Consider the following 27,139-nt stretch of genomic DNA (forward strand, 5'->3'; position numbering starts at 1 on the left):
AATCAGTAGGCTAAGCACGTATTTCACCCACCAAAGAAGACCCACCTAAAAGTCAATATCAGTTTACAAGTACACTATATTTGTAATATTTTTACAGCTTTACTATACACACTAATTTATTGAGGCAGCAGTAGACCCGCAACTCCGGTGTTTTGTGAGGTAAAATTACTGTTTTTGTCAGTGGAGTCTGATGGCTTTAGTTCCCTGTCAGAAAGGGCTGTTTGATGGTGAGGTAAAACCTTCCATCAAAACTTGAAAACCTTCCAAATATAATGTATGCTTAAACTGATGCAGATTTTTTTCAGTGGGCCTTTTTTAGGTGACTAAAAAATAACCAATTAAGGCAGGATTTGCTCAGCACTGTTTCATTTTACTTTACTTTACTTTTAATTTATTTGTTTATTTGAAGAGGACCGTGCATATTAATGAACAATCAGTAAGGTAAGAAGGTAATTTCCATCCGTAGTCCTCACATTTAAAAGACAGACAGACATACCATAAATAACAGTTAAATCAACAACATATAAAGTGCACAACAATATTAACAGCAGTTATACAGTAGATTCAACAAGGGGCTACAGTAGAGAACTGTATGAGAGGGCTGATCAATGATTCATTCATGGGTGCAGATCTGATGAGTCAATAGCCATCCTTTAAGCTGTTTTTTAAAAGTAGTGAGGGTGGGACTGTCTCTGATTGAGGTTGGGAGACCATTCCAACCTACACTGCCCTTTACAGTAAGGGAATTTTGGCCTATAAAGGTTCGTCTGAACTGCACCTCGCAGTCCCCTCTGGAGGCAGATCTGGTACTGAGCGTGTTGTCTCTCCGTTTAAAAAAACCTCCAACGGGGGAGGAGCCAGCCCGCTGAGGGTTTTATAGATGAGGCAGCTGTATTTTAAAGTTTTTAAATGTTCAAAACTCAATAAATTGTACCTCGCAAGAATTGGACAGTGATGTGAGGAATATGGTTTTTTGGTGAATACCTTGATGGCTTTTTTGTAGAGTTGTTCAACTGGTTTCAGTGTGGTGACTCCAGCAAACGACCATATCACAAAACAGTACTCAATATGAGACAGAATCATGCAGTGGAGATAAGATTTAACAGCATCAGACGAGATGAGGGGCCTGATTTGTTTAAAATTTTGCAGGCTGAATCTTATCATGTTGGCCACTTTTTTTGATGTGTTTCTTAAATGTGAGATTCGTGTCTAATGTGATACCAAGGTACTTGAACTGGGTTACCAATTCAAGTTCCTCTTCTCCGATGAATACATTGGATCTGTTCTGCTCTACTGGTCGCTTTGTGATTGTCATACACACCGTGTTTTTTTGTGTTGAGCATAAGGCAGTTGTTATTAAGCCAATCTTGTACCTTAGTTAGAGCATTTGTGAGTTTGTTGTTGTTGTGTACCTGATGCAGTACCTGAGGTTTTCAACCTGGAAGTTACTGGAAACAATAATAATATTTTCATAAGCAGCACTTTTGACCGTGAAAAATCACTATTAAAAGCTCCTAAACCTAAATCTTCACAAGCTGACATGTTCCAGCAGGAATATGATCCAAAATCAGGGAGAAAATTAACATCATTGGTAACCAAGTAATCATGTTTCCCTGATGTTAGCATTTAGCTACTTGTAGCAGTGTATGTGATGTTAACACTTTCAGTAACATGCCAAACACGGCCAAACGATAATTAAGTCCCAATGTCCTCAAACCAGATGACAATTAAGTCCCAGTGTCCTAAAACGCCATATCAAACAACAAACTTTATTAATCATAAATGAACAAGTTTCAGCCATAAAATCTGATCAGATTTTGGACCTTGTCTGCAGATTGACATGGCAGAGATGGCTGCCATCTTGTTTTTACATGGATTAGTGTATTGTGCTCTTACTACCACTAGGTGGCAGAAAAAGTGTCCACCAACGAGTTAAGTAGAATGAAATATAAGGCCAAGTAAACTCTGAATGTGATGTCCTCATTTGAGGATACAGGGTCTCAGGAGGATATACAGTATGATTAAAAAAATAAGGAATAGCATAATAGGTCTCCTTTAAATATGAAGCTATGGCCAGCCATGCTGGTAGGTGGATATTTTGTTACCTTTGGAAGATACAAGCTAGCTGTTTCCCCTTGATTCCAGTCCTTATGCTAAGCTAAGCTAACCTAACCAGCTGTTGGCTTCAGCTTCATCCTTTCTGCACAGACATGAGAGTGGCATTAATCTCCTCATCAGACTCTTGGCATGAAAGCAAATAGGCTAAGCGCATTTCCCAAAATGTGAAACTGCTCTCTTAACTGTACATACATGCTCAAAAAGTCTAAATCTTTTACTTTCAACAAGTTAAAAAGGACTACTTACGGCACCATCAGACTGACTCGGCTCATCCAGCACCTCTGTGCTCATTGCCTTTTTCAGCCTAAGAGAAGATAATCATAATTATTAATTCGACCTCTTGTGGTTAAATTCATCAAATCAAGCCAGACTTAATGTGCAAGGCCATGTGGCAGAAGGAGAACAGTTTGTCTTCTCATATTTTAGAGTTTGACAAGAAGCTGTAACACGGTGAGAGGAAAGGAAACACTTAAAATAACTAAAGTCAAGGTCACACTGTAAACTCACTTTGCTTTCTCTGACGATGAACATTTCGAGAGTGTTTTCTTCTTATTCTCTTTGGATTCACTGCGAAACAAGGCAAAGACAGAGAGTAAGGACTCCTGCTTGATTCAAACTCTAAAAAATGAAAGTGTTTCTATAAAGAACCTTATTTCCTTTACACAAGAGTGGCTGGGCTGTGTGTCTGTGATGTGACCTTTTCTTTACAGTGAAAGGAAGGCTTAAAATGTGATGTTATAGTGTCTGTGTGGACAGGTAGATTACTGAGGCTGCCTTCGCTTCCCTACTGCTGTTTAAACACCTGTTGGATAATGGTTGTCCTGAGATAACCATCTGCCAGCTGCGGACTTGGGATAAAATATACACACAGAGTCACACAAACACACATCCAAAACACCATAAGCCAGCCAAGGACATTAGAAGACCCGTACACTGAGGTGATTTATTCATTATTTGACGGTATTGTCTTTGCAAAATGTCAAATGTTTCACCTCAGATGACATGCACACAAAGAGTATCACACCAAAATCTCAAGGCACAGATTGGACAGACTCAGCAAAGCCCTCTGCACCCTCAGTGTGTACAGCCTGTCCCAAATGTGTTGTATGTGTGCTCACACCTCTCCAGGGTCTTCAGTTCAATGGTGTGTCTCTCCGTGGCCATCTCCAACAGTTTGGCCAGTCTCTGTCACAATAGAAGGCGGAAGTGACACAATCACAGTCAAGATTAAGCTAGAAAATTAGACTTGAGTGGCTCTAAATAACAATGCTGTGTGTGTGATTAAAGCCTCTTTTCAAACAAAAGTTCAGCCCCCCCCCCCGCCCGGGTTAATTTGCATGAACTTTGGCTTTAAGTTTGCCCGGGACCTGTATGCTGGATGCTGACTCTCACCACACTCCACAGTTACCTGTTTGACCCCTCAGTTTCATACAGATCCGGAGCTTATGCTAAGAGTGCCCCTGAGCACCTGGGTCTGGTATATGATCAATAAAGCCTCTAAAGCACTGGCGTCTTGCCAGTGATCCCAGACACACAGGGAGAGACAGGCAAAATGAGGTGCTCCGTGAGAGACGTGTATCCTGGGTTGTGGAAATGAAAACTATTTTTGGGATGAATCATTAGATGTAATAAAGACAGTCAAGAGGGGGGATATGCAGAGAGTAATGGCTGGATGAGGAGCACGAGAACAGGTTAAAATAGGACAAGGAGCAGATCTTGACTTTGAGGTACCTGTTTAAAAATCTTCATATATGACTGAGAGCGTTTGAGCAGACTGAAATGCATTATCCTCGACTGTAACTAAGAGAAATTACACAGTTCAATATATTTTTGCAAGAAATTTGAATTTGATTTTGGAAATAGCTGTTAATAAAGACATAAAGGCTGTTACTGTACAGATTGACCTACTTTTGAGCAGGCGATAAAATGACTGAAGGACAACTGTGTTCTGACTGTGGGGTGATAAAATACAGAGGTGGAATAAACAAAGTACATTTACTCAAGTACTGTACTTAAGGAAAATTTTGAGATCCTTGTACTTTACTTGAGTATTTCCATTTTATGCAACTTTATACTTCTATTCACTACATTTCAGTGGCAAATATACATTTTACTCCATTACATTTATTTTAAAGCTCTAGTTACTAGTTACTTTGCAGATTCAGATTATTAATAAAAAAAAATACAAATTGATTTATAATATGTAATTATGTACATGGTGAGTGTAGAAAAAACTAGCTGTATATAAAGTCATTAAAATGAGCTTCACCTCCACCAGCTGCAACACTAAAGTGATTTTGTCATTAATTATTCAGTAATTATAATGCAATAATATGAAGTACATGATTTTAAAAATGAGCCATTCTACTTCATGAGTAGGCTTCCATTACTTTTGGTACATTTTGATAGTAATACTTACCTTTATCTAAATAAATTTTACTTTGTGACACAGTATTTTTACACTGTAATATGATTATTTTCAACTAAGTAAAAGTAAGAGTACTTCTTCCCCCATATTAAGCACTATTACATGACAGGGAGTGCTATTATACTGAATACCATCACAGCTGTGATTTGGCTGTAGGCACAACCTCGGGCGTGATATTGCATTTTTACAACAGTTCTAAAAGCACTTTTTATCACTTGACAGTAATAAGGGACAATAAATTATGATTTGTTTGTTTATTTAGTCATTTATTTGACTCCGCCAACACAATTACCTCTGCAAAGATGGGACTGAACATAAACTTTCCTGCACATTAGCATTAGCTAGCTATAGTAAAGCTTGATTCATGGTAGGGGGGATCGACCCATTTGATAAGTGTTGCTCAACAGACATTAAACAGTCTTATGCTTCAGCAAAAGGTTTTAGTCGTCTCCCTGCAGAGACCCCTGCATTTTTTTTTTTTGCTGAGTCTGTTTCTGTCGCGTTAAGTGAAACATAATCTGAACAGGGAGCTGCTTAAATCAAACAAATATCGTGCTGTACATGATTTTAACTAATTAACTGTATCTACATTTATTGATCAGCTCCCAGTCCGTCTGTGAGCAGCAGATTCCCCTTACTCACTGCAGTGTGCTGGAAATCAATGAATCAAAAAAGACAAACACTGTTTATTTCTTCACATGGCGCTAACATAAAAAAAAAAACTGGGGGTCAGTAAATGTCTGCTGTCAGTCAGCCTGGTGGAGGCAGTCTGTCCAGCCACTGTCCTCTCAGCTCCCCAGGAGCTGCTGCTGACAGTAGGCTTTTTCTGTGAACAGAGACCCTGAATGCTGATTGGAGTCTGTGTGGATGGAAAAGTATCTCCACGGCAACATAATTTAAGTCAAATATTTTTTCTGAAAATATGTTCACCTTTGTGATGCTAAGTTTGTTACAATCTAAGGTAACGTTTGATAACGACCAACTGAATGGTTTTCAACACCTGTAAAGCAGAGTGATACGTATAATTTGAAGTCCTAATGATGTTCTACTCTGTATCAGTAGTCATGGAATGCCTCTTGTCGAATCAAATTACTTGGTCAGATGTAACCGTTGCATAAAAGTATTTATATCCTTTGCTGAAGCAAAAGTATCAGTGACACAATGAAATATTTTTGATTACAAGTACAAATCCTGTTAGGGTCAGTTTAGGTTTCAAAAGTAAAACTAGGTCTTTTTTGCCTTCATTAGGTGGATGAAAAGTTAGACTGGCAGACTGGAAATGGCTGAAGAAACAGGTATGACATGCAACAAAGGTCCCCAGCTAGAATCTAACGTGGGAAGTTGCAGTTATATTGCATTAAATCTAAAACAATGCATCACATTTTTTATGACAACATGTTTTGTATGCAAATCTTAATTTGGAAATTAACCAGTAAAATTAATATGGCTTTTTTACACATTGAACAAGTACAGAGCAACTACAACAGTAGAGCTATTCTTTATGTGGAGCTGTGTTTCCATCCACCTGGCAAATGTTGGTCTAATATCTACTGTTTTTTAGCTCTATTTTGGTCTCCACCCAACTCCTTAGAGAAATACTGTACCTGGATCTTCAGCTGCAAAATGTTCCACCAGCAGCTAGTTGCTAACTTTGGCTGCTTGGTGCTGAGCAGGTAGTGTACAGTAGGTTTTACAGCCTTTTCACTGAACACTGAACTAAAACAGTATGTTGCTGGCCATAAAACTGAAACGGTGAGCTAAAAGACTAAACACTCTGTATGACTGAGGGGAACTGCAGAGTCAATAAAAGGAGCTGATAATTCTCTGTGGGTTTGCCACTATGAGCGACACCTTTCACATTACACAGTCAATTGACCCCTTGTTAATATAAGACTATTGATTAGTGCAGCTTTAAGTACAGTACTTGAGTAAATGTACTGATTTACTTTCCATCACTAATGTCCCTTTTCTCATTTTAAAATGGGAAACGTAATTTTAACGAGCCAACTTTAAAGCTGTATTTGACTGACCTCTGTAGCACACTGCTCTTTCTTCTTCCTCAGCTGATCACACTGCTCCATCCATAGAGCATGCAGCTCCACCTGCATCTTTTCTTTCTGCTCCTGCACCCGCTCCGTCTTCACGCTGGAGTCAGCGGTGTTTCCCCCACCCCTGGAGAAAACACAACATAACAACATAACAGGACATATGCAAGAGGAATAAAGTTGATCTACTAACAGCCACAATCACTCCAAGTAAAGAGATGACTCTTCAACCATGTGGTGACTGGAAATCCTATACAGCAGTGCTCACCAGCCTTGAGTAACACATGTACACTTACATGTACACTTAGTGTGGAGGGCTGTGCACAAAAAGCATATTCATTTAGTTGTTCTCTCCTTCCTCTAATATTCTGCTTCAGCTGGAAAAACATATTAGCCGAGAAATATTCTCCGTGCTTCTAAATATAATCTCATTAATGACACTGACCAAAACAACAACAACTTCATTAGTGGGTCAGTATTAATATGCTGTTAAATTCACTGCTACTTTGTAGGAAACAGAAGCAGTCTTTGGTGAATGACTAAACATAAACAATCGGGCAGATGGATCTCAGCACTCTGAAATAATTACACAACAGCCCTCCTCCACAAACACTATTGAGTCGTCTTTTGTCAACTCTCCTTCTGTATTTCAGCTAGAAACTGACAAAAAAATGAAATAAAATAAATCTTCTCACTCCTTTTTCTTCACGGAGCCCTTCTTCTTGATGGCCTTGAAGGAGTCAGAGTGTTTCTGAATCAGATCTTCTCCCTTTTTCTGATACTTCTTCTCTGCCTCTTTCATGTCTCTCTCCTGACGCTTGATGACCTTCAGATAGTTCTTGTGCTGTGTCAGTTCTTCAGTAGTCACAGTTGAAGGCTCTGCAGCATAAACACATGGGGGCTTTGTTGTGAGAATCCTCCTACATGTGCCATGTGTCATCAGTGGATATACATCGATAGTGTCATAAATCTATGAACCAAAAAGAGTCTAAATTGTTCTGTATTTTCCCTCTCAGGGATCTTTACCTAAAGTGCACTTGCAAAATGGAAACTGTGATGTGTGCAGCACATGAAGCACTTCGGTGTTACCTTCGTTGCATGTCTGCGGCTGAGATGAGTCACTTGATCCTGTAGACTCGGGCAATGCACTCACTGGACAGGCCACAGCAGCAGGCTCTTCAGCAGCACTGGCAGCTTCTGTGCCTTTATCGTCTGAAGCAGGCTCGGGGTTTGTACTGGAGTTGCTCGCCGGCTCCTCTTTGCTTTCAGGAGCTTCTTCTGGCTGTGGAGCTGCTTCTGGCTGTGGAACCTCTTCCTTCTCAGGTGCCGCCTCCTCCTCAGGGGAGGGAGAGGCTTCGGGGAGGGTTTCAGGTGTGGTGCTTTCTGCGTCTGGAGCTGGTTCTTCAGCAGGAGTGCTGTCAGGAGATTGAGGAGGTTCTGCTGCAGGTTGTGGAGCGTCTGACTTGTTCTCAGACTCTTCTTTGGCTTCTTCTGCACTTGCTTCTGGTGGAGACTGGGGTGACTGGTCAGTAGTGTCAGCTGGTGGTGTAGGTTCGGATGCGGCCTTTTCTACGGGAAGTGGAAAGTGTTAAAATATAGCTTTTTAATTCAGCACTAGAGACCTACTAAAATAGTAATATTAAAGGTCCAGTGTGTAGGATTTAGTAGCATCTAGCAGTGAGGTTGCAGCACTGAAACTTCTCCCATGTGCCAAGCGTGTAGGAGAACAGCAGTGGCCTACGCGGAAACGCAAATGGCCCTGTCTAGAGCTGCTGTTTGATTTGGGGTGACTGTGGCTAGGAAGGTAAAGCGAGCTGACTGTGCATGCTCCCATCTCTTGTTCCTACGCCAGTCTAGTCTACTACACTGCGGTCAAGCCAGCCACAGCCGCCTCTCTACGGTGAAGTTAGTTTTAAGTTGGATATTCAACAGACAATCACCCCAGAACCAGCAGTGTCTTCTTAATTTCACTTTCATCTGATGTTGGCAGTTGGAGGACAGTAAGCTCACCGCCCAGCCCTTCAGTTCTTTGGTGCTTTCCATTTGTTTTCCACTTGGAAATTTCAACTGGAATGCCCCCTGAAGTTAGATTTCCAACTCAGAAAGTTGGAGGACCCTCACCAACCCCGACCTCAAATCCAAGGTAGCTGCTTTGCTCACTGACAGTGCTGAAAACTGTAGTAATATATAGTTTATTAGCACATCTGTCATACTTGTGTCTCTCTAAAACAGTCATACACACAGTCCTGTCCAACTTATATCTGTGGCAATGTTGCTACAGTTTGCAGCTGTTTGGAGCTGAGCAGGTATTGCAAACAACATCTGATTTTCCTACTTGTTTTACTGGAACGTGATCAACTAGGGTGTGATGTCATTCCCAGCTCCAACCTCCAACTTCCGAGGTAAATGGAGCATAGTGCATAGATAGAACTGCGTGCACGTGACCCCAACTATCCAAGGGCGTTCAATACAGTATGTCCGAGCCTTAAATCCTACACACTGCACCTTTAAAGATCAGTATCATTCAAAAATAAACTCTAAACTGTGTCCCATTCGCGCGCTTCATTACCTGCAACAGGGGCCTCACTTTCCTTCGCCTTGTCTGTGGGGGTTTGGACAAGAGGCAACTCATACGGAGAAATGTAGTCAGAGGATGACTGTGTGGGCACAAAAAGGACAGGAACATCACAATCTAACATGGCTGGTCATCTTCCAGGAAGTTAATTAGTGCTGTTAAAGGGTGATGGTGTTAAATGGAGAACTGGGGACATTTCTGATGGGTCAGTTTTAGTAGATGATGGCGAAATTAGTTTCCCTTGTTACCTCCTTTGGGGTCTTTGTGGTCTTCTCTGTTCCCTTTGTGGGGTTAAATAAGGCATCTGTGAAATCTGAGGTAGAATCAAATGTGTCAGTGCATGAAGCAGCAATAATTCACTCTTTAACCAAATGTGTGTGAAACAAAATTGAATTCTATCGAGCTCCTCACATCCAAACTAAATCAGCCTTGTCCCCGACTGTCACTCTAACCACATGTATTGCAGCAGAGGCTTTTTCTTTTGCAGAGACCCAAAAGTAAATAGCCAAGCACCTGCGAAGGCAGCAGGGATGTAGTCCTTGACCTCGATGTACACAAAGAGAGCAGGCAGAGTGAGCGGCATGTTGCTCTCACTGCGCAGGCAGATGTGATGGAAACCTGCGGGGCATAAAACAAACCTCGGTGAATTAAAAAACAAGGCAGCGGCTCCCCCTGATCCAGAAGCTGGATAAAACATGTTGGCAAGCATTCTGAGGCCTCAGATGATTCAGAGGTGTTTTAAATTATGTAGATTAGATGAAGCTTGAAAGAGAGGTGGGCTTTCACTGACCTGATTGGATGGCATCAAGTGGGATGATCCTGTGTCCCACGAATTTACCGTTCTCTTCGTGGACGACGATTCTTAGAGAGGCCATTTCTGGGAGCAGGATCTATGCATCATAAAAACAACAAACATATTAAGATCAGCAGCAGCAGCAGCAGCAGCAAAGTGGGTTATTAAGGCTGAGCTTACACAAACACATTCACCCACACATCTATTTGTGCATATTTGAACACATTAGGGTGGACACATATGAAATGGAGGATTAAAGGGTCCTCCACCAGAAAATTTTGAGCATCAAACACTTAACTTCCTGCATTTTGGTGATTTTTTATGCACCAGAATTTTGCCTTTTTGCATTAAATTACAGTGTAAATGTCTTTAATTCTGTCAAAATGAAGTCTTCTGCTACTTTCAATCTACTGACACATACCTTCTCAAAAACAAAAGGCTCTTCATTCCACACTGGGTTGATGGCATTGGGCGTGGTGGTCCACTTTGTGCGATATTTCTTCTTCGGGTCTCCCGGCAGCCCAATCACCTCCACCTCCACTCCTGTTTTTACGCTCTTGTCAGACAGAAACTGGCCTGAGTAGATCTAGTGATGCGGAGGCGAAAAGAGATTTGATGATATACATGTGTGAAGTGGCTGGCAGTATGGATGTCCTGGTGCGTGGACCCGTGTTCAGGACACAGTGGACATAAATAGAGCTCAGGTTTTCACTCATGCAGACTGCTGAATACCAGGAACCATATATCAGTCTCAGCAGGAAGCTTGTATTATTACAGACTCTTCTACGCACACACACGCAGACTTCCCAAGGCTATTGAGGCTAATTTAGTGCTCAATTTAGAAGAGCAAAAACAGCTCTCAGCTATGCACATATTTCATCAGTTTCCCTACAGTGCTACACCATAAATGATGCAGCTTTAGTGTATGAAATATACCTGCAGCTTTGAAGTCTTTAAACTTTTTATAGTCAATTTGCAGATATTATGATCCCTGTGCACACACACCTCAGGGGTGGTGGTTAGAGTAAGAGAAGCATGATAACCACAAACTGTGTCAGTGAACCTGCCTTTATGGTCAGTGTGCTTGCCACAACTGTGTCAATCCTGTCACAGAAAGGGTCAAACTTCTTGTCGCTGCGACGCAGAACATCATGCTTGAGCAGGTAGCCCGTTTTGCCGTTGAATTCAAACAGAGCCATGTTCAGCTGCATGGGGAAATCTGAAAATAGACACAAGAAAACGGCCCATTCATGCCCCCTCTCTTCAGCACGAGGAGGAGCAGTTGGGATGCAGAGGCCCGTGCAGCCTTAAGAGGTGCAACACTGACCTGCTGTGGTGGAAAACAGAAGCTGAGGTTTAAAAATATCACAGAAAACATGTCAGACTCAAGTGGTGATTAAAGGCAAACAGTGAAGGGTTACATCCCCTCCTGTCATGTAACACATTTGAAGTTGTTATTAGTGCACTGTGTGTGTGTTTCTACCCATTGTCTGGTAGTTGAGCGCCACCATTTGGCAGCCTACATTCCAAAAAGGCTGGGGGTTGTAATTGGATGAGTCCATTCGTGTTCCTTTGGGGTAAATCCTGCTCATCTGCCTCTTATTGTATCTGGGAAACATGGTTTAGGGAGCACAGATTTATATCTCTGTGTGATGTGAACCAGGGCACTATTATAGCTGTGCAAAGAAACATGTTTTGATTTTATCTTACGTCATTTTTAAAATAAAATTCAGCCAATTTAACACAAGCTGCAATAATTCAGAGCATCTCCAGCACCCTTAAAGGATACTCGACAAATTCGACAGCAGTCTTGGAAATCATTGCCTCCCCTTTGGTCTCCACAAAAGATGAGATGACGTAACTTTTATTTTTCTCTGTGAAGGAAGAAAAGAAATTACATAACTCACGTTGGCTTTGATCTGTTAACCTGTGATTTTTTTTTATATGTTGTAAAATCAATTTTGTTTGAGTTTGGGTTCAATCTGTGAGGCAAAGACATACTTTTGGCATTGTCAAAGGAGATGAATTTGTTGGGCTGGATGTAGTTGACCAGGGATGACATCGCCTCATAGGCTGTGACTTCTTGTCCAGCTGTGCCCTGTAGGGGATTGACAGGAAGTTAACTGATGCTTGAGCTGTTTGAGCTGGACACGGATGATGTATAGCAATAAAACCGTCGTCGCAACAGCGTACTATACCTCATCTGATGACTTCATTTTCTCCTCGTCCTGTTCCTCCGTCTCCTCTGGCTCCTCTGTATCCTCAACAGCTGCGTCCCCCTCTGGTTAAATGTGTAAACTAAATGTTAGTGACACCTCAAAGTAACTAAAGAACCCTTTTTTTTTTCTTTCTTTTTTTTTTACATAACTTTAAGTCCACCTTGGTTCTCTTGGGTAGTGGGTGCTGGGTTGGCAGGATCCTGGGAAGTGGTGTTTGGGGTGTTTGGGTCCTGAGCCGGTGCAGCTGTGGTTGTGGTCTGATCTGTAGCTGCCGTGCTGGTTTTCTTAGCCTGGGTCGGCTTTTCATGGCTGCCCTTCTTATTCTTGATGAGGATCTTACCCATGAGCTCAGACGGGCTGGGGATCTGCTGACCCGGCTTCAGCTGGATGGAACAGATAAACAGAAAGAAAGCTAAAACTAACTTGGGGTAAACACTAACAAAACAAAAACTTGTTTAGGGCTAAAATCAAGGTCAAGCCCTCAGTGCTGTCTTTGTAGTGTGGGGATTACATCACATGATATCAGTGTCGGCCCATGGCATTGGCAGTAGGTGAATGCTAAGGACACCATCATCCATAGGGGGCGCCACAATTTTTACTAATACTATAATTACTATTATTTTGAAATATGACACAAGGCCACAACAACATAACTACTAAATAATAGAGAAGCCTTTTTTTCTGGGTTCCTGCTGCCCTTTTATTTTGGCAAAAAACTTGAATACATACAGCTGCTTGAAGGAGAACTTTGTTGATGTTTTCACAGCACTATAAAAACGATATTAGAGAGGGAATTATGACGTATCATATATAGTAAAAAGGCTCTTTGCTTAGTTTTTAATGTGAAAGAAGGTTATGTTAAAGGTTGTTTCATAAATGTATATTATTGAATTTGTTATGAGGAAGTGAATGACTTAAAAACATTTATTAACATTTATGTGTTATAGTTTACAATACATTTTTGTGTTTCCTTGGCACAAAAGAAGAATAAATAACAGCAAAAAAACAGAAGAAACACCAAAATAAAAACACCGGTATCGACTATTGGTGAAATTATTTTTATTTTATTTATCTTAATCAGTGTTTTCCCAGAATTTCAAAATCGGTGCATTCCTAGTTCAACTAGAAAGTTAATTTGTACATTTTATTATTATTTTACAATGCCATATATGATTTTATTGTTTATTCTTCTGAACAAGTTAATTTTAATTCTTTTTTTTAATTGATTATTGATTTACATGATCATTATAATGCAAGGGGGAGGCTTGCCTAGGGCACCAAATGAGCTGGAACTGCCACTGCGTGATATCAATATTTCATCTCTCAGAGATGAGGCATTTACATTCTACAATTACAGAGGCTACGGGGTGTTGGCAGGGTATGCACCCAAAAAAAAAACGTTAATGCATGCTGGATTAAAATATCAAATTAAGGAAAGAGTCAGACAAAAGATCCACACACTGTATTAAAAGCTGTCATGTACTGTAATAGAGGTCTCTGCTAGATTACTCCCAGTGATAATTAAATCCGCTGTGCGGATTTTTTGTCTGATTCATTCTAGAATAACACAAATGGTAGTTTTTAAAGGTAAAATAAAATAGCTTCATTGAAAGGGGTGCAGGATAAAGAAAACATATTAATAAACTTGTCAAACTATTTAGAGCAAAAAAAAAGAAGTCATTTATATTATATGAGGGGATTTATTATTTCTCTTTCAGACCTATTTTCCTGTCAGTGCAGAAGGGGCTTTAAAGTTCAAATCAAAAGGCTAACAGAAAGCTAGGGAGGGTTTGTCTCGGATATTGACTGGAGGTTGCTGAGCCTAAAGCACTTCTGCAGGAACAATGCCCTACTATCATGGGTCAGGATGGTGTTATCAGGGGGTATTCGCTGTATGAACAGCACCACTCCATAACTGCAAGCTAGCTCCTAGGTCCTGTGCACCAGTCAATAACTGGCAGAATGTATTATCATGGGGGAGGGACAAAACAATTCAAGAAAGCATTTCCCAGCATGCAAAAATGGTATATGCCCCAGAGTGCAGGATGAGTCATCAGCATTACTTATAATTTTCCAGGAAATGACAGACCATTAAGAATACCTAATGAACAACTTCCTTGTCATTGCTGAGTGAAATACTAGTGTATAGGTGATGATGAGTGTGAAACATATGTGATTAAAAAAACAGTTTTGATTTTATGGGAACCTTAAAAATGCATTAAAATGTCAGATGCTGAAAAATACAATTTACAGACTTTTCTGATGACTAACCAAAGATTACTTAGGCTGCTGGAGTTGGAGGAATCTGAGTCATGACCTCAGCATTTTTGAAATCCTGGCTACAGTCCTGATATTATTGGAGACTGTTAAGCATGTCTCTTTGGCTCAGGAGGAATACAAACACACACAGCTGAGAGGAGATGAACAGGCACTGGCTGTTTATATAAATCAGTTGGATTGGTAAGGGAACCTGTGAGGGTCATGTGGAGAAAATAAAGCAACTTTATTTTCCGTTTATTGCCTTCATGACACAGACAGATAGTACACCACAAGAATTCTTTATCTAACACTTTATCAGAGTGTTCTGTTTAATAACTCCCCCATTTGTAAACTCTATTATTTTGACAGTGAGCTGTGTTGCAGCCGTGTACTCACAGGGTATTTGTCCAGCGGATCTGTTAGTAGGGCATCACCAAATATGGTCTTGCAGTAGTTGGCCATCTTCTCCTGCTGTTTCACCCTGGAACAAGGCAGAGCAACACCTGTTAGTGTCTGCTGTTACTGCCAGAACCAAAGGTTCAGTTACACTCTCAATATGTTTCATTAATATTCCATTTGGGATAATGGCATCTGAACATTATTGCATTGTGTTAATAACATCACATGGCAAGAGCTCATGGAAAAGCTCGGGTCTTACGAGTCGACGTGGTTCTCGAACGAGAGGATAACGGGATACTGTGAGGTCTTGAAGGCGCTCTCAGCAATGGCCTCAATCACATCCTATCATCAAAAAGAGTTTTTGTGTGTTAAATTAGACTTTAATTTTAAGAAGATAAAGATTACAGAGATGCAATGGGCATAACTAAGCTGATGACACAGCAGCAAACCACAAGAATCATGGGTTCAAACAGGGTAAAGTCATGGAAATCACACAAAAGCCCAAGCCAATCATGACTATTTTCCCAAAACATGAAGAGAAAGACATGACAAACTGCAGAGTTACTGCGTCTATGCAGAGGCCCTGGAGTTAGCTCCAAATGTATCACATCCAGAGGTTGACAGTAAACTGAACTGAGGCGTTGTGTCCGGGCCCCTGGGACTGTGGAGCGCCGGCTGCCCTTAAATGGAAGTGTTGAGACTGAGAGGATGACAGGGTTGCCTGCCTCTGCGTGTGTGTGTGTGTGTGTGTGTGTGTGTGTGAGCTGTGTGTTACTGTGTACTTCCAAGCCTTCACACTCTTTTGCTCTTTAATGTGCACATTGACATGAATAAAAGGTGACATTATGGGCTCTTTATGATATCAGTGACACACTGTTGCACTCGTTGGTCATAAACAGCTTCTGGAGAGTGTATATATAAAGATGTCATATTGAAACAATGCAAACTGTGCTCACAGGAAACTAAGGGGTTAGTCACTTACTGAAACAGGCCAAGATTTATGATACACAACAGCAAGGAAATATTCTCTGGAAGTGGGCTGGACTTACACTAAAAGTTGTTGGAAATTGTATTTACTGTTTCATTTTCTGGATTCCCTGGGTTTTTCACTGCTCATAGGTATATAGTTAAGTTGAGTTGTCTGGAAAAAAATGTATATAAACAATAATAAGTCATAAATAATAAAATCTTATTAGTCCCGATGTTGCATGTTGTCTTTAAAATGTAAGGTTGTGTAAATAACGGAAGGAGGTCCAGATCAATCTGAAATTGGTTTGAAGAGTCTGTGAAGAGTCTGTGATATAAAATGTATTGTCATACTAGCTGACTGAGCTTTTTTTTAAAGGATGTGCATGAAATGAGAGGGGCTGCTGACTACTATAAGTTGGATTTAAGTATAAGACTATCCTCCCCCAAAAAATTACACCAAAGGCCATTTGCACAAGCTGCTAATAATCAGCTAATTACAACTCATATTTACGTTTAGGTTGTGCCCTCTAGTGGCTGTAGTGATCATGGTGGGAGCAGAGGAGGAAGTCAGGTGGCATATTATAAAGACTAAAATTTCCACATTGGTGGGAGGCAAGCGTCAACCTCCAGGGCTGAAAAAGAAAGCCAATGTTGAAGTGCCAAACACTGCAGTTCCTTGAATGGCCACTTGAGGCTACCTCCAAAAGCGAGTCAATAGCAGTCCCCGTAGACCCCCATGTGAAATGCCAAACTTTACAGCAAAATTAAACATGTTTACAGCCTGGTCATTGTAGCTATTGTCCCCCTTCATGACAATTGTACAGAAGGTAATTTTTTTTTATAAAACTCAGACATTCACACGCTATTAAAGTCTAAAGTTGCACATAATTAAAAGCTCGGCCGAAAGCTTGACAGCCAAGCTGTTTGTGAGGCGTTATCACAGTCTATGAGTCAGATACACTGCTCACTCCTCCACAGCTGCACCGTCTCATCCAAATATGGTCACCTCTGGCTAAAAAAAAAACAAAAACATGAAGATGGCTGAAATGCCAAACTCAAGGCTTCAAAACAGCAGTTCACACACCAATGGGTAGCTTTGTCCATTATTCTAACAGTCTATGAGAGGAGGTTAGGGTGTGTAGATGGGTCAAGCAAACACAGGACTTTGACCCAGCAGACACTGTTTGTGTAGGAATCAATTACAAACAACTTATTCTGTCATTTAGTTGTGGGTCCTGTGGGTCATATTAGAGGGTAGGAACAAGCAACCTATGTGGCCATATAGGGTGGAGGACTTGTTTTAAAGTATCAGTGAAAGAAAGATAAAGCTATGGACTGAAATCTGAGAAGCTCTCTTGGCCTTTTGGCATGCACTTTTGAGGCGGTCCCTAACTTGAGGTCTTTAGCTCCCTGTCTACGGTCTTCAGTAAATGTTTACAATGCAAAAATCTGTTTAGACCACATTATCTGTTCATATCCACATAATCTATTTGTATTTGTTTACATCCCTTTTGTTCAGATTGTACAAGATCCAAAAGGTTGATGTATAAAATGGAAACAAAAATGTCAAATGTCAGATTAAAATGTGAAATTAAGTGTATGAGACACCACCTTGAAGAGGATCTCAGTTGTCATTGTGAAGCCGTGGGTAATGATGGGCTCTTCATCTGGAGGTTTGCCCTTCCAGCAGTCCAGCTCCAGACAGCGGCAGCCGGACAGTAGACACTGACGGTACATCTCCGGAGAGGACACGCCAGAGAACTGACCAGCTGCAGGGTGACAGACAGAAAGACTCAGACAAATCCACTCAAAAAAGATCTTCAGGAGTTTAGTAAATCAGGTATGAGATGTTTTGAATTAAAATCAGAGAAGTGTGTGACCTGTCAGGTATGTGTTGTGGGAGGACTTGATGAAGTAGTGGGGTACAGGTTGGGTCATGTCCTGACACTTGGCCAACTTGTCCTGCATGACGACTGATGTCTCCGGCCCCATCAGGAAGAATAAGAGACCCTCTGGAGAAATCAGACCTGCAGATGAACAAGAGAGACACACTGAAGTATTGAATCATTATCCAGCCTGTAAGTCTTTCATATATCAAACATATCACCACTAAATCTCACTTCTGTTAGAGTTAGCGGAGCAGGGTTCATATTTGTCCATCAGAGCCTTGATCTGGTCCTGACGCAGACGTGGAAACAGCTCCTCGTTGAGCCGAGAGTCCCTCTGTTTCTCGTTGAGGAACTTTGTGAAATTGTCCTTCGTCATGGTGGGTTTGTTGGAGCTGCAGAGTACAGTGAGGTGTGACAGTCACCTGAGTGCTGCATGTAGTGTTGCTCCTGCCAATCACAGCCCAAGTACCTGCTGCCCAGCCCAAGTACCTGCTGCCTGAGCCCGCTCCAGGTAGCTAATGCATGAAGTGGAGGCTCAGACTGGCTGGTATAAGATAATTTACATAATTTCTGGCTCTGTGCCACCAAAATATGTAAAGAAGCAAGTTTCTATCTTTATAACTACTAAACCTAGCTGAGCTTTTTAGAATGGAAACATTTAGGTGCCAGATCAAAGGGTTTAAAACAAAATTATTCAAACTTCAATTGATTTTTTGGGCAGAAAACTTATGGTAGTCTCAAAAGCTTAAATGCAAGATAAAAGTAAGTGTGCATTTGGAGAAACTACAGGATATAACATAACGAATTGAGGATTATTTGGCCATCAGTGAAGCACAGAGCAGGTCGACTCACTAAGAAGTGAAGATCTCATAGATCTCAGGTCGAGGGCAGAGGTTTGTCAGAAATGTCCTGAATGCAGACTCCGTAAAAACGTCAGGCTTCATGGTGTCATACTGAAATGTAAGAACATGTCATCCACATCATTTCTCATCAGCAGCATTTCCTGCAAAGTATTTGTGATTATAAGGCTGCAACTAGTGATTATTTGCATTAACTGGTTTGATTAATCTGATGATTATTTTCACAATTAATTGATTCATTTTTTTGGTGTACAAATGAATGTGAGCTTCCCAGGGCCCAAGGTGACATCTTCAAATTGTTTATTTTGTCCAAACAGCAGTCCAAACCTAAAGACTCCTCATTTACCATCATAAATAACAAAGAAAAGCAGCAATTTCCTCATAAATTTGCTTTAAAAATGACTGAAACATGAATCAGTTATCAAAATAGTCATGGATGACTATTCTTCAATCCACTAATTGATTTATCGACTAATAGTTGCAGCTCTAGTCATCATCAAAACCTACAGCTACAAAAAAAGTTTTTATCTTACTGTATTCTTGGTATCATATATACACTGAAATAACTATGGTAAGATGTTATAAAAATGCAGTAAAAAACTTGAGAGATAGTTGGACTCAGACAACCAGTCCAACAAAATGCCCATCATATTTTCTAACCTTTCCTTTAGGGAGGTGTGCTGATGCTAACGCACTTTCCACCCTCTTCTTATCCGCAGGAAACATCTTGTAAATACTGAAGAAAAAAAAAACACAGTAAAACAGTGAGAAGGAAATATGGAAATCTCCTGTATAAACTTCTGCGTGCCAGCCTACACCTTCAGGTGGTTGAACTGTGACCTACTATTTCACTGGGATCTTGCCGTCCTTGTTGGTGTGGAGAGAAATGCGGACATATCTAAGATTGAGCACAAAAGTTTATCATTATCATATAATAGGTCATACATGGTGGAATAGAATGGTGTTAATTTAGCAACAACATAAACTGACATGGTTTTCACTTACATTTTCTCCAGGAAGACTTGTCTGCACGCATTGTTCCTCGCAGCGTTGTAGGTGATTGCAAGAATGTCATTTGCCCAGTTCTAATATGCATTTAATTACAAATACAAACAAGGATATTGCATTCAATGTCAACATCACTTGTGCCTAAATGTCATTATAAAGGGTTTTAAAGGGAAACAAAGTCACCACTAGAGGGCATCAATATAATAGTAGGTCAGGAAATGAAAGTAGTGCATGTTGCATTTGAACAAAACACAATTGTTATTTCATTACAGTTGGTTAAATCCGGATATTGGAGTCATAAAATCTAATAAAGACTAAAGGGGAGACAGAGGGCGCCTTACTGGGGGGAAGCAAAGGCTCATTGTATAATGGCTAATGGCCTGTGGCTGTGTTTGAACAATCAATGTAGACAGAAATGGAGAATTATAAACAACTCGAGGACGGACGCAGTGCCAGTAACACACACTGTCAGCAGCTTGTTACCTGTGTCACCTTCTCCTTAGAGGCAAAGAAGTTATGATAGGTGAGATTCACTGTGTCGGGACCTGAGACGATGGTGAGAGTTTTGGCAAGATGGTTGCTGTCCGGGAAGTCCAGGTTGAACACATTGCGAACCTTGGGGTGCTGTGAGAGGCAAAAGAGAGAGAATATGTGTTCACAGATTGCATTGGCTCAGATTATATGGTGCAGTTTTTTCATCTGTTCACTTTCTGTTTTCTTAAAGGAACACTTCACCCACAAAATGATCGTTTGTATATCAGTTTCTCACCATGTGTTATGTTGAATTAATGAAAAAATGTAGTGTTTTTTCACATACCTCCACAGTTAACAAAGAATTCAAAAAAAGAGAAAACTCTAAATGAATTGAGCTGAATGGGGGCCACTTTTAACAACAGCAAAACTATATCAAAACATCTGTTTACAAACTCTCACACAACTGGAACAGTATAATCCCAGTCTCATTTATACAGTCGTATGCTCAGTCCTTCCCAAACCAACATATTTTCATTGAACAATTCATATGATATCCTACGGAAAATGCATGCACAACAATTCGTATGATATGCTGCGACTTTGCGCCCCATGAATGACGTTACGTCCTTATCATACAGTTACGTATTTGGCATTTAAGTTACGGAGGTTAGGTTTAGAAGAAGAAACATGGTGAGGTCATACATTAAAATGACTCAAAGTTCACACAGATCTGAACACACGACTCAAGGACTCAAGTTCCGTCCACCATCACATCCTGCCTTGTTACATGCACTCGGGACTGCTTCCTTGTTTACTGCCATCAGCGCATTGGTCAGATGATCGCATCCTTTTAAAATACATGGGATATGTACGAATTTGGATCCACCGCTTTTCATAGGAAAACATGAACAATTTGGGAGAACAGTCTGCCCCTTTGCTAAAACCTTATTATTTAAAACACTTTTGCATATGAGTAGCTCGTCTGAGCAAGCGTATGCTTTTGAATTGTGTTTGTCCAGTCCACTGTTCAGAGATCAAACACAGGCTGAGGCTGCTTATCTGTTTAGAAGTGTTTTACACTGTAAGATTTTACCAAAAATGCATGTGTCTGGAAGCACTGAGCACACAGCTGCATAAATAAGCCTGTTTACCCCTGGTATTAACATGTGTTTCAGCAGCATCGGGAGGGTTACTTTTAAAATGTATTCCACTACAGATTATCAAATACATGCCCTAAAATGTATTATGTAAACTTAACCTTAACCTTATTCAGGTTTAGCAGTTAAATGAAGAGATGTTGTGCAGATAACTGCTTCAACTTAATGAATCAGCCATTCCTTGTCATTTGCGAAGCTTTCAAAGCCAGCAACAGTAATAAATAAAACAGGGTGCCCAACAAAAGTTCAGCTAAAAATAGCAGCGCTGCGTCACTCCTGACCAGTTGGAATATTTAAGTAGAAAACAATACAATCAAACTGATGCTCACTCATGTCACATTCAGTTAGGATGTGGTGTTGGAGCAAATAAAACAAAAAGAAATAAAGTTCTTCCTCTAGGTAATCTATTTTTAAAGACAGTAACTATATTCAGAATACCACCAATTTAAACTGTAACTGTAGCAGAATACACTGACTCATATTTTGTATTTTAAATATGCAACTTGAGTGATTCGAGCACAAGTGGACATTCACACCTGTGTCTATCATGCATCCTCCACTGACCACTGTTGTTGAGATTTCTTTTCTGCTGTCGTCACTTAGGCTAAAAGGTCAAAGGGTCATGGTGCCCATTAGTACACATGCTAGTCACATTAGTGGTTGTGTTGTCAGCAGAACTCAACATGTCTCCTTCCACTTCTGTCACTGAAACAACCACCACGTCCTGCACTGATGATGTATTTCCTGTTCATCCTCGTCAGCGATGCATCAGGATGCATTAGCATTTAGATTACCGTACAAAACATACGTGATTGAATGTGTCCAGACCACCTTGTGAAGTCGTTTGAGTGATGGGATAGCAATGCATCTTGGTGGTTTACACTTGTGTTTCGCACTGTCTACTTGTGATCAGACCACTCAAGACACGTGAATACCAGGCCAACGATACTTGGATTATACTGCAGGGGGTGTGTTTGGTAACAGATTTTTTTATATAATTTTGCTGTTGTTAAAGGTGGTACCATTTTACTCCAATTCTTCAAGACATTTCTGAGTTGTTGGATTCTTTGTTCACCATGGAGACATGCTAGAAATTCTTCAGTGTTACACAGGGTGAGTTATTGTATAAAAATGATATTTTTGTGGGTGAACTATTTCTTTAACGAAATAAAATCTGCAGCTCTGTCTGGGAGCTTGCTCAACACAGGCAAATTTGCTGATCAAGACATGCAAACATATGCACACGCACACTGAGACGCATGCACACTATTCATGTATCAGGCACTACCTTCCTGTATCTGCTACTCCACAATCAATCACTTCTATGCTACTGTCAGAAGTGCAGAGCAGCACTGGAGCCAAAAAAAAACCCCTCCTCAGGGCCAGAGAGGAAGATGTGCTTTGCAACAGCACCCCGACTGGGATGATGCAGCGCTCTCCCTGAGGGAAACAGATTTCAGATTCCACCTCTGAACCCTCAGTGAGGGATGACGATGGCTTCATACTGCAACTCTCTGTGGAGGCCAGCGAGGAGCGGAAAAAGAACTACAGCTGTCAGATTTGGATTCAAAACAACAAACAAGCAAGTTCACTCACAGAAATCTCAGATCATGACTCAGTGTGTGGTACTGTGTGTGTTCACTTTTGTGTATGTGTGCGTCAGTTTGCTTCTGTAGTGGAGGAGTAGCCTGGGTGCATGTGTCCATTGCCGTTTTTGCAATGCAAATATGCCTTTTGAACTAATGGTCAAACTAAGGGCTTGACACCCTATTTGCATACCTGCAGAGATTCTTACATAACCATTACACCAGTTTGACTTATTTATGTCAAAGAGCAGGTTTTGGACATTAAATAATAACGCTGTACTCACTTTGGGAAGTTTTGCATATTTTCCTGCTCTGGTATCTCTGACAGTAGCAACATCCAGGAACGTTGTCTCCTAGAAACAAGAAGCAGAGAGTCATCTCCGATACAATTCAACATGTAGGCGCCAGGCCAAATATGGATTCAGATACAAGTCATCCTTTGGCAAAGTGCAAAAAAACTATGGGATTTACTTTGTTTGTATGGAGAGTTTTTGACTGCAATGTCTCGGAAGATCATGTAGGAAACTGCTTTTTCATTTGAAATTCACACAAACGCTTTAAAGTCAACAACAGACACACGAGGCACACATTTCATGTAGGCCTCACTGGTTTTGTGATGTGGTGGAGACCAGAAGGTGCCTCAGTGAGACAGAGAGAGACAGAGAGAGAGAGAGATGAAGCAGATCTCTCCATCAAGTGCATCACAGTTCAGCTGCACAGTGCAGCAGGATGGTGAGCCCACATCAGCACCAATCAATAATCTCCACAAGCTGCTTGGACCAGAATGCAGCTCTCAGCGATCCCACAGTTTTGGCAGATCCCAATCAAATGCACATTACACATACTACGGACGTGAGTCATCGAAACACGACCACCTCTGTTTAACATATGTTTTCATCTGTCGAGTTGTGTTTGTCTGATGCACAAAAGGCCATTTTATTTTCTATTAGCCACTGGATGGGAGTCAGCACTTCCTCACACCTCTGACATATTGTCCAAGGGCTTTGTTCTTTTCTTTAGATATTGATTACCTTGCTCTGGTTGATCCAGTAGATATAAAAACCTTTGGGATCCATCTTCATGGTGACAGGAACAGTCTTTGTGGAGTCCTGGATGGAGACAAAGGAACTGGTGCTCACACTGGACATTTATTGAATTTAAACCTCTGGAACACCACTGTTTGGTGACGATGTGATGGTGTTAGAGAATTAGATCCTCTATGCTGAACAACTAAGTACATTTACCAGAACAGTTCAATAATTCAACATCAGAGATTGAAGTTGCACTGGTAGGATTCAAATAATACTCCCATCATCAGAGCTGCACAGATTTGTGCACTAGCACTAAGTTAGTATTCACTCACCTCTGACCATTTTGTAAATCTTTCTCCTTTGACCAGGTAGTCTTTGACCTCCGGAGGCTCCAGAAAGTGTCTTTTCTTATTCATTTTGTCCTTCTAGAGTGACCTTTGTCACAGTTTAATGCTATAACTGAAATATATCCACCATGGTCATAACCATTGACCAGACTGGATCCAACAGATACACTAAAATGGAAATTAGTGCAACAACTCTGGCTGCACTCAGGACACACCCCAAAACATATGCATTGCAAATGAAGTTTGCAAAAAAACAAACATGTATCACATGTAACTTGACTAAAGGTGAAAGTGTTGCTTTGAACCTACCTTGAATCAGAACTCTAGATTGAGCAGGGCTTATTTGGGGGAAAAAAAGACAGGTTTCATATTGATTTTGGAGAGTTATTTCACCCATATTACAAGAAGACCCATTTTATACTGTGTTTGCCACCCCAAGGCAAGGGGGTGAAAGGATTTTTGTTTGTGGTGCTCACAGAGTTGAAAATAATACCAATAAAACATTTAAAAGCATCTCTACCCAATAGTCCACACAAGATTGTTGACACTGTGTTCTGTGGCTTGAGTAACAGAGAAATTGTGACTGGAAATTAATGTTTCTGTTGAATTTTTTAAATAAATACTCCTCTATATTCCTTCTTTTTATTATTATTTTGTGAGCATTAGATACAAAACCTCATTCACCTCCATTGTAGTGGGATGGAGGCAAAAATATCATACCTGGAAAATATTTTCAAAAGCATCTGAGTAGCTTAAAACCACTGGGGATAAGTGAGAAAATGTTTTTCATGTAGTTTGGTGACCCAGCCCTTTAATAAGTGATTTTCACAGTTGCTTTTCCCACAGTAATTGCCATCATCGATTTTTATTTACAGTAAAATGCGTTTTACTTTTTGTTGTTATTAAAAAATATGTTCATAAAAAACATCAGCATCTTAAATAAACTGAGTCTGTGGTTTATCAGATGGCACTGCTCCGGTGTCTGACTGGCTGGATGTTTGCATTAGATATTGCACAGGCTTAAGGTTTATTTGAATGGTATCCAAATGACAGGGGATTTTTGTTGAAACAGCAGTCGGTATCCTGCCTCCGGTAATAAATGACACTGCATTATGACCCTGGACAGGTGGTTATGGCATGATTTGATAAAATAATAAGATGATGAGTAAATAAAATCCAGGTAATTTGCTGCTGATGTAAATGACACTGAGCTGCACGCAGGCATTTATTTACATTGAACAAGGAGACAATCAAATCACGTAAAAGACGGATGAGCAGTCGGCACTTAGACTGCATTATATTCTGTGTCAGTGTTTTAAGTTGCAGTCTTCTGTATTCAGCCACATTAAATCATCATCATTCTCCTTATCTACATATCACAGAATAAGGAAAACAATCAACCTACACACACCTGAATGTGTGTGTGTGTGTGTGGCTCCGTGGGAGGACTGCTTGTCTCACCTGCCACATGTACAAATCACCCACTGGGCTGACAACCAGAGGCATGGTTGTGTTTTAATATTTAGTGGAACACATATGAAATGGCAACATATCCTCATACAACAGTTCAACAGACATCTAACTAATTAGCTCCCCATGAATTAGCACCCCTGACATCCATGACAATACACCTTAAAATAACTCAAAGTTCACGTGGTTTCACATGGGACACAAATGCTTATCTCCTGGAGGAAAGTCCTGGTCTGTTTGTTCTTTATACTACCTCCTTCTTTATTCGCCAGAACCGGTATCTACACCTATGCTGACAGCAGCTACACCTGTAGCAGCAGGATTAGCTACACAATTGTGATAGCTGGGTACAAATATGTACTTTACTTGCAGCCATTCACTGTGTAGGGATGTCACAACACACTCATGTTTATCATAATTTTATTTTGTGTGTGATTAAATGTTGTGACACTGGAAACTTGTCAGCATGACATATAACGGTCCAGGGTTCATAGTTAGATGTTAAATGCAGGGATGTGATGGAGGGTAAATTCTACTGAAAATTATAGAATTTTTAAGATAACGTATTAACACTTACCCATACTGAATACAATCAAGCGGATGTAAGTCAATTAACTTTAAGGGTAAAATCATAAATAAGAAACTTAAAGGTCCAGTGGTGAGCTTGCAGAACTGAAACTTCTCCAGTGGCCAAGCGAAAATGTGAAAATGTGAATCACTCTATCTAGAGCCAGTGTTCGGTCTGGGCTACTGAAGAAACAACATGGTGGACTTCCTGGAAGAGGACCCCAGCAAATGGCAGGCTTTGATGCCAAATTTTTGTTGTGGCCAAACAGTGGCATTACAACTTCCGAGTCTGTCACATGCTGCCATTGGATCCAAAAAGGCTTTTTTCTACAGACTTACACTGAGAAAAAGACGTCTTAAAATCAGTGGATACATTTTTTTAGGCGTCACATCCCTGGTAAAATGATTCTCTGAAGTCTAAAGAGGTCTACAATTAAATCATTTTATTACCCGTTCAAGGTGGCAAAGGGATAAACCAGATGTTAGCTGCTGGGCTTGCAAGTATGCTTGCTCTATAGGCCTGACACGACAATAGAGAAGATCTAGATAATGTTATACTGGGAAGACAACATTTTTGGCATCATGCACCACTGAGCAACTTTAATGCTTCCAACACATATGGAGATCTAAACAGGTCCTTTTAAGGTAATGAAAAAAACAATTAGCCTTATTTTTAGGTGGTTATAAACTGATGAAAACATAATCAGGAATATTATAATTCATTTCTGCCAATAGTTGTCTCTTAATCCTACACACTGGACCTTTAAGTCTGTGCTTCTCTGACTGTATACATTGTAGTTTGTCTTGTTTTTACTGATACCCATGTGAGTTCTGTTGATCACCAGCTGGAGCAAATTTAATTTGGCACATCACTGGTTAAATACAGTTGCCCCTGACCTTCACCTGTTTCACCTCTACAACCTCCCAGAGGACATGCGCATTGAT

The 27,139-nt window shown here is 40.5% G+C and overlaps 1 protein-coding gene across 1 annotated transcript in view; it reads right to left on the minus strand.

Moving 5' to 3' along the window:
• Positions 1–24,226, minus strand: part of plcb2 (phospholipase C, beta 2) — a 29,326-nt gene extending 5,100 nt beyond the window's left edge. The window contains exons 1-30 of the mRNA XM_050061840.1: positions 24,143–24,226; positions 23,811–23,888; positions 23,064–23,132; positions 20,046–20,186; positions 19,560–19,639; positions 19,399–19,452; positions 19,215–19,290; positions 18,547–18,647; positions 17,926–18,086; positions 17,686–17,832; positions 17,417–17,574; positions 15,096–15,178; positions 14,834–14,918; positions 12,339–12,561; positions 12,158–12,240; positions 11,961–12,057; positions 11,749–11,833; positions 11,443–11,567; positions 11,027–11,178; positions 10,381–10,545; positions 9,957–10,056; positions 9,680–9,784; positions 9,415–9,479; positions 9,161–9,248; positions 7,681–8,160; positions 7,287–7,470; positions 6,577–6,718; positions 3,239–3,303; positions 2,626–2,685; positions 2,365–2,422 (exon numbers count right to left, since the gene is read on the minus strand). Coding sequence (XP_049917797.1) covers positions 2,365–2,422; positions 2,626–2,685; positions 3,239–3,303; positions 6,577–6,718; positions 7,287–7,470; positions 7,681–8,160; positions 9,161–9,248; positions 9,415–9,479; positions 9,680–9,784; positions 9,957–10,056; positions 10,381–10,545; positions 11,027–11,178; positions 11,443–11,567; positions 11,749–11,833; positions 11,961–12,057; positions 12,158–12,240; positions 12,339–12,561; positions 14,834–14,918; positions 15,096–15,178; positions 17,417–17,574; positions 17,686–17,832; positions 17,926–18,086; positions 18,547–18,647; positions 19,215–19,290; positions 19,399–19,452; positions 19,560–19,639; positions 20,046–20,186; positions 23,064–23,132; positions 23,811–23,888; positions 24,143–24,226 — 3,594 coding nt within the window. The remainder of the gene's footprint in view (positions 1–2,364; positions 2,423–2,625; positions 2,686–3,238; positions 3,304–6,576; positions 6,719–7,286; positions 7,471–7,680; positions 8,161–9,160; positions 9,249–9,414; positions 9,480–9,679; positions 9,785–9,956; positions 10,057–10,380; positions 10,546–11,026; positions 11,179–11,442; positions 11,568–11,748; positions 11,834–11,960; positions 12,058–12,157; positions 12,241–12,338; positions 12,562–14,833; positions 14,919–15,095; positions 15,179–17,416; positions 17,575–17,685; positions 17,833–17,925; positions 18,087–18,546; positions 18,648–19,214; positions 19,291–19,398; positions 19,453–19,559; positions 19,640–20,045; positions 20,187–23,063; positions 23,133–23,810; positions 23,889–24,142) is intronic.
• Positions 24,227–27,139: the final 2,913 nt, after the last annotated feature.

This window comes from Epinephelus moara, chromosome 14 (genome assembly GCF_006386435.1).
Source record: "Epinephelus moara isolate mb chromosome 14, YSFRI_EMoa_1.0, whole genome shotgun sequence".
Lineage (NCBI taxonomy): Eukaryota > Metazoa > Chordata > Actinopteri > Perciformes > Serranidae > Epinephelus > Epinephelus moara.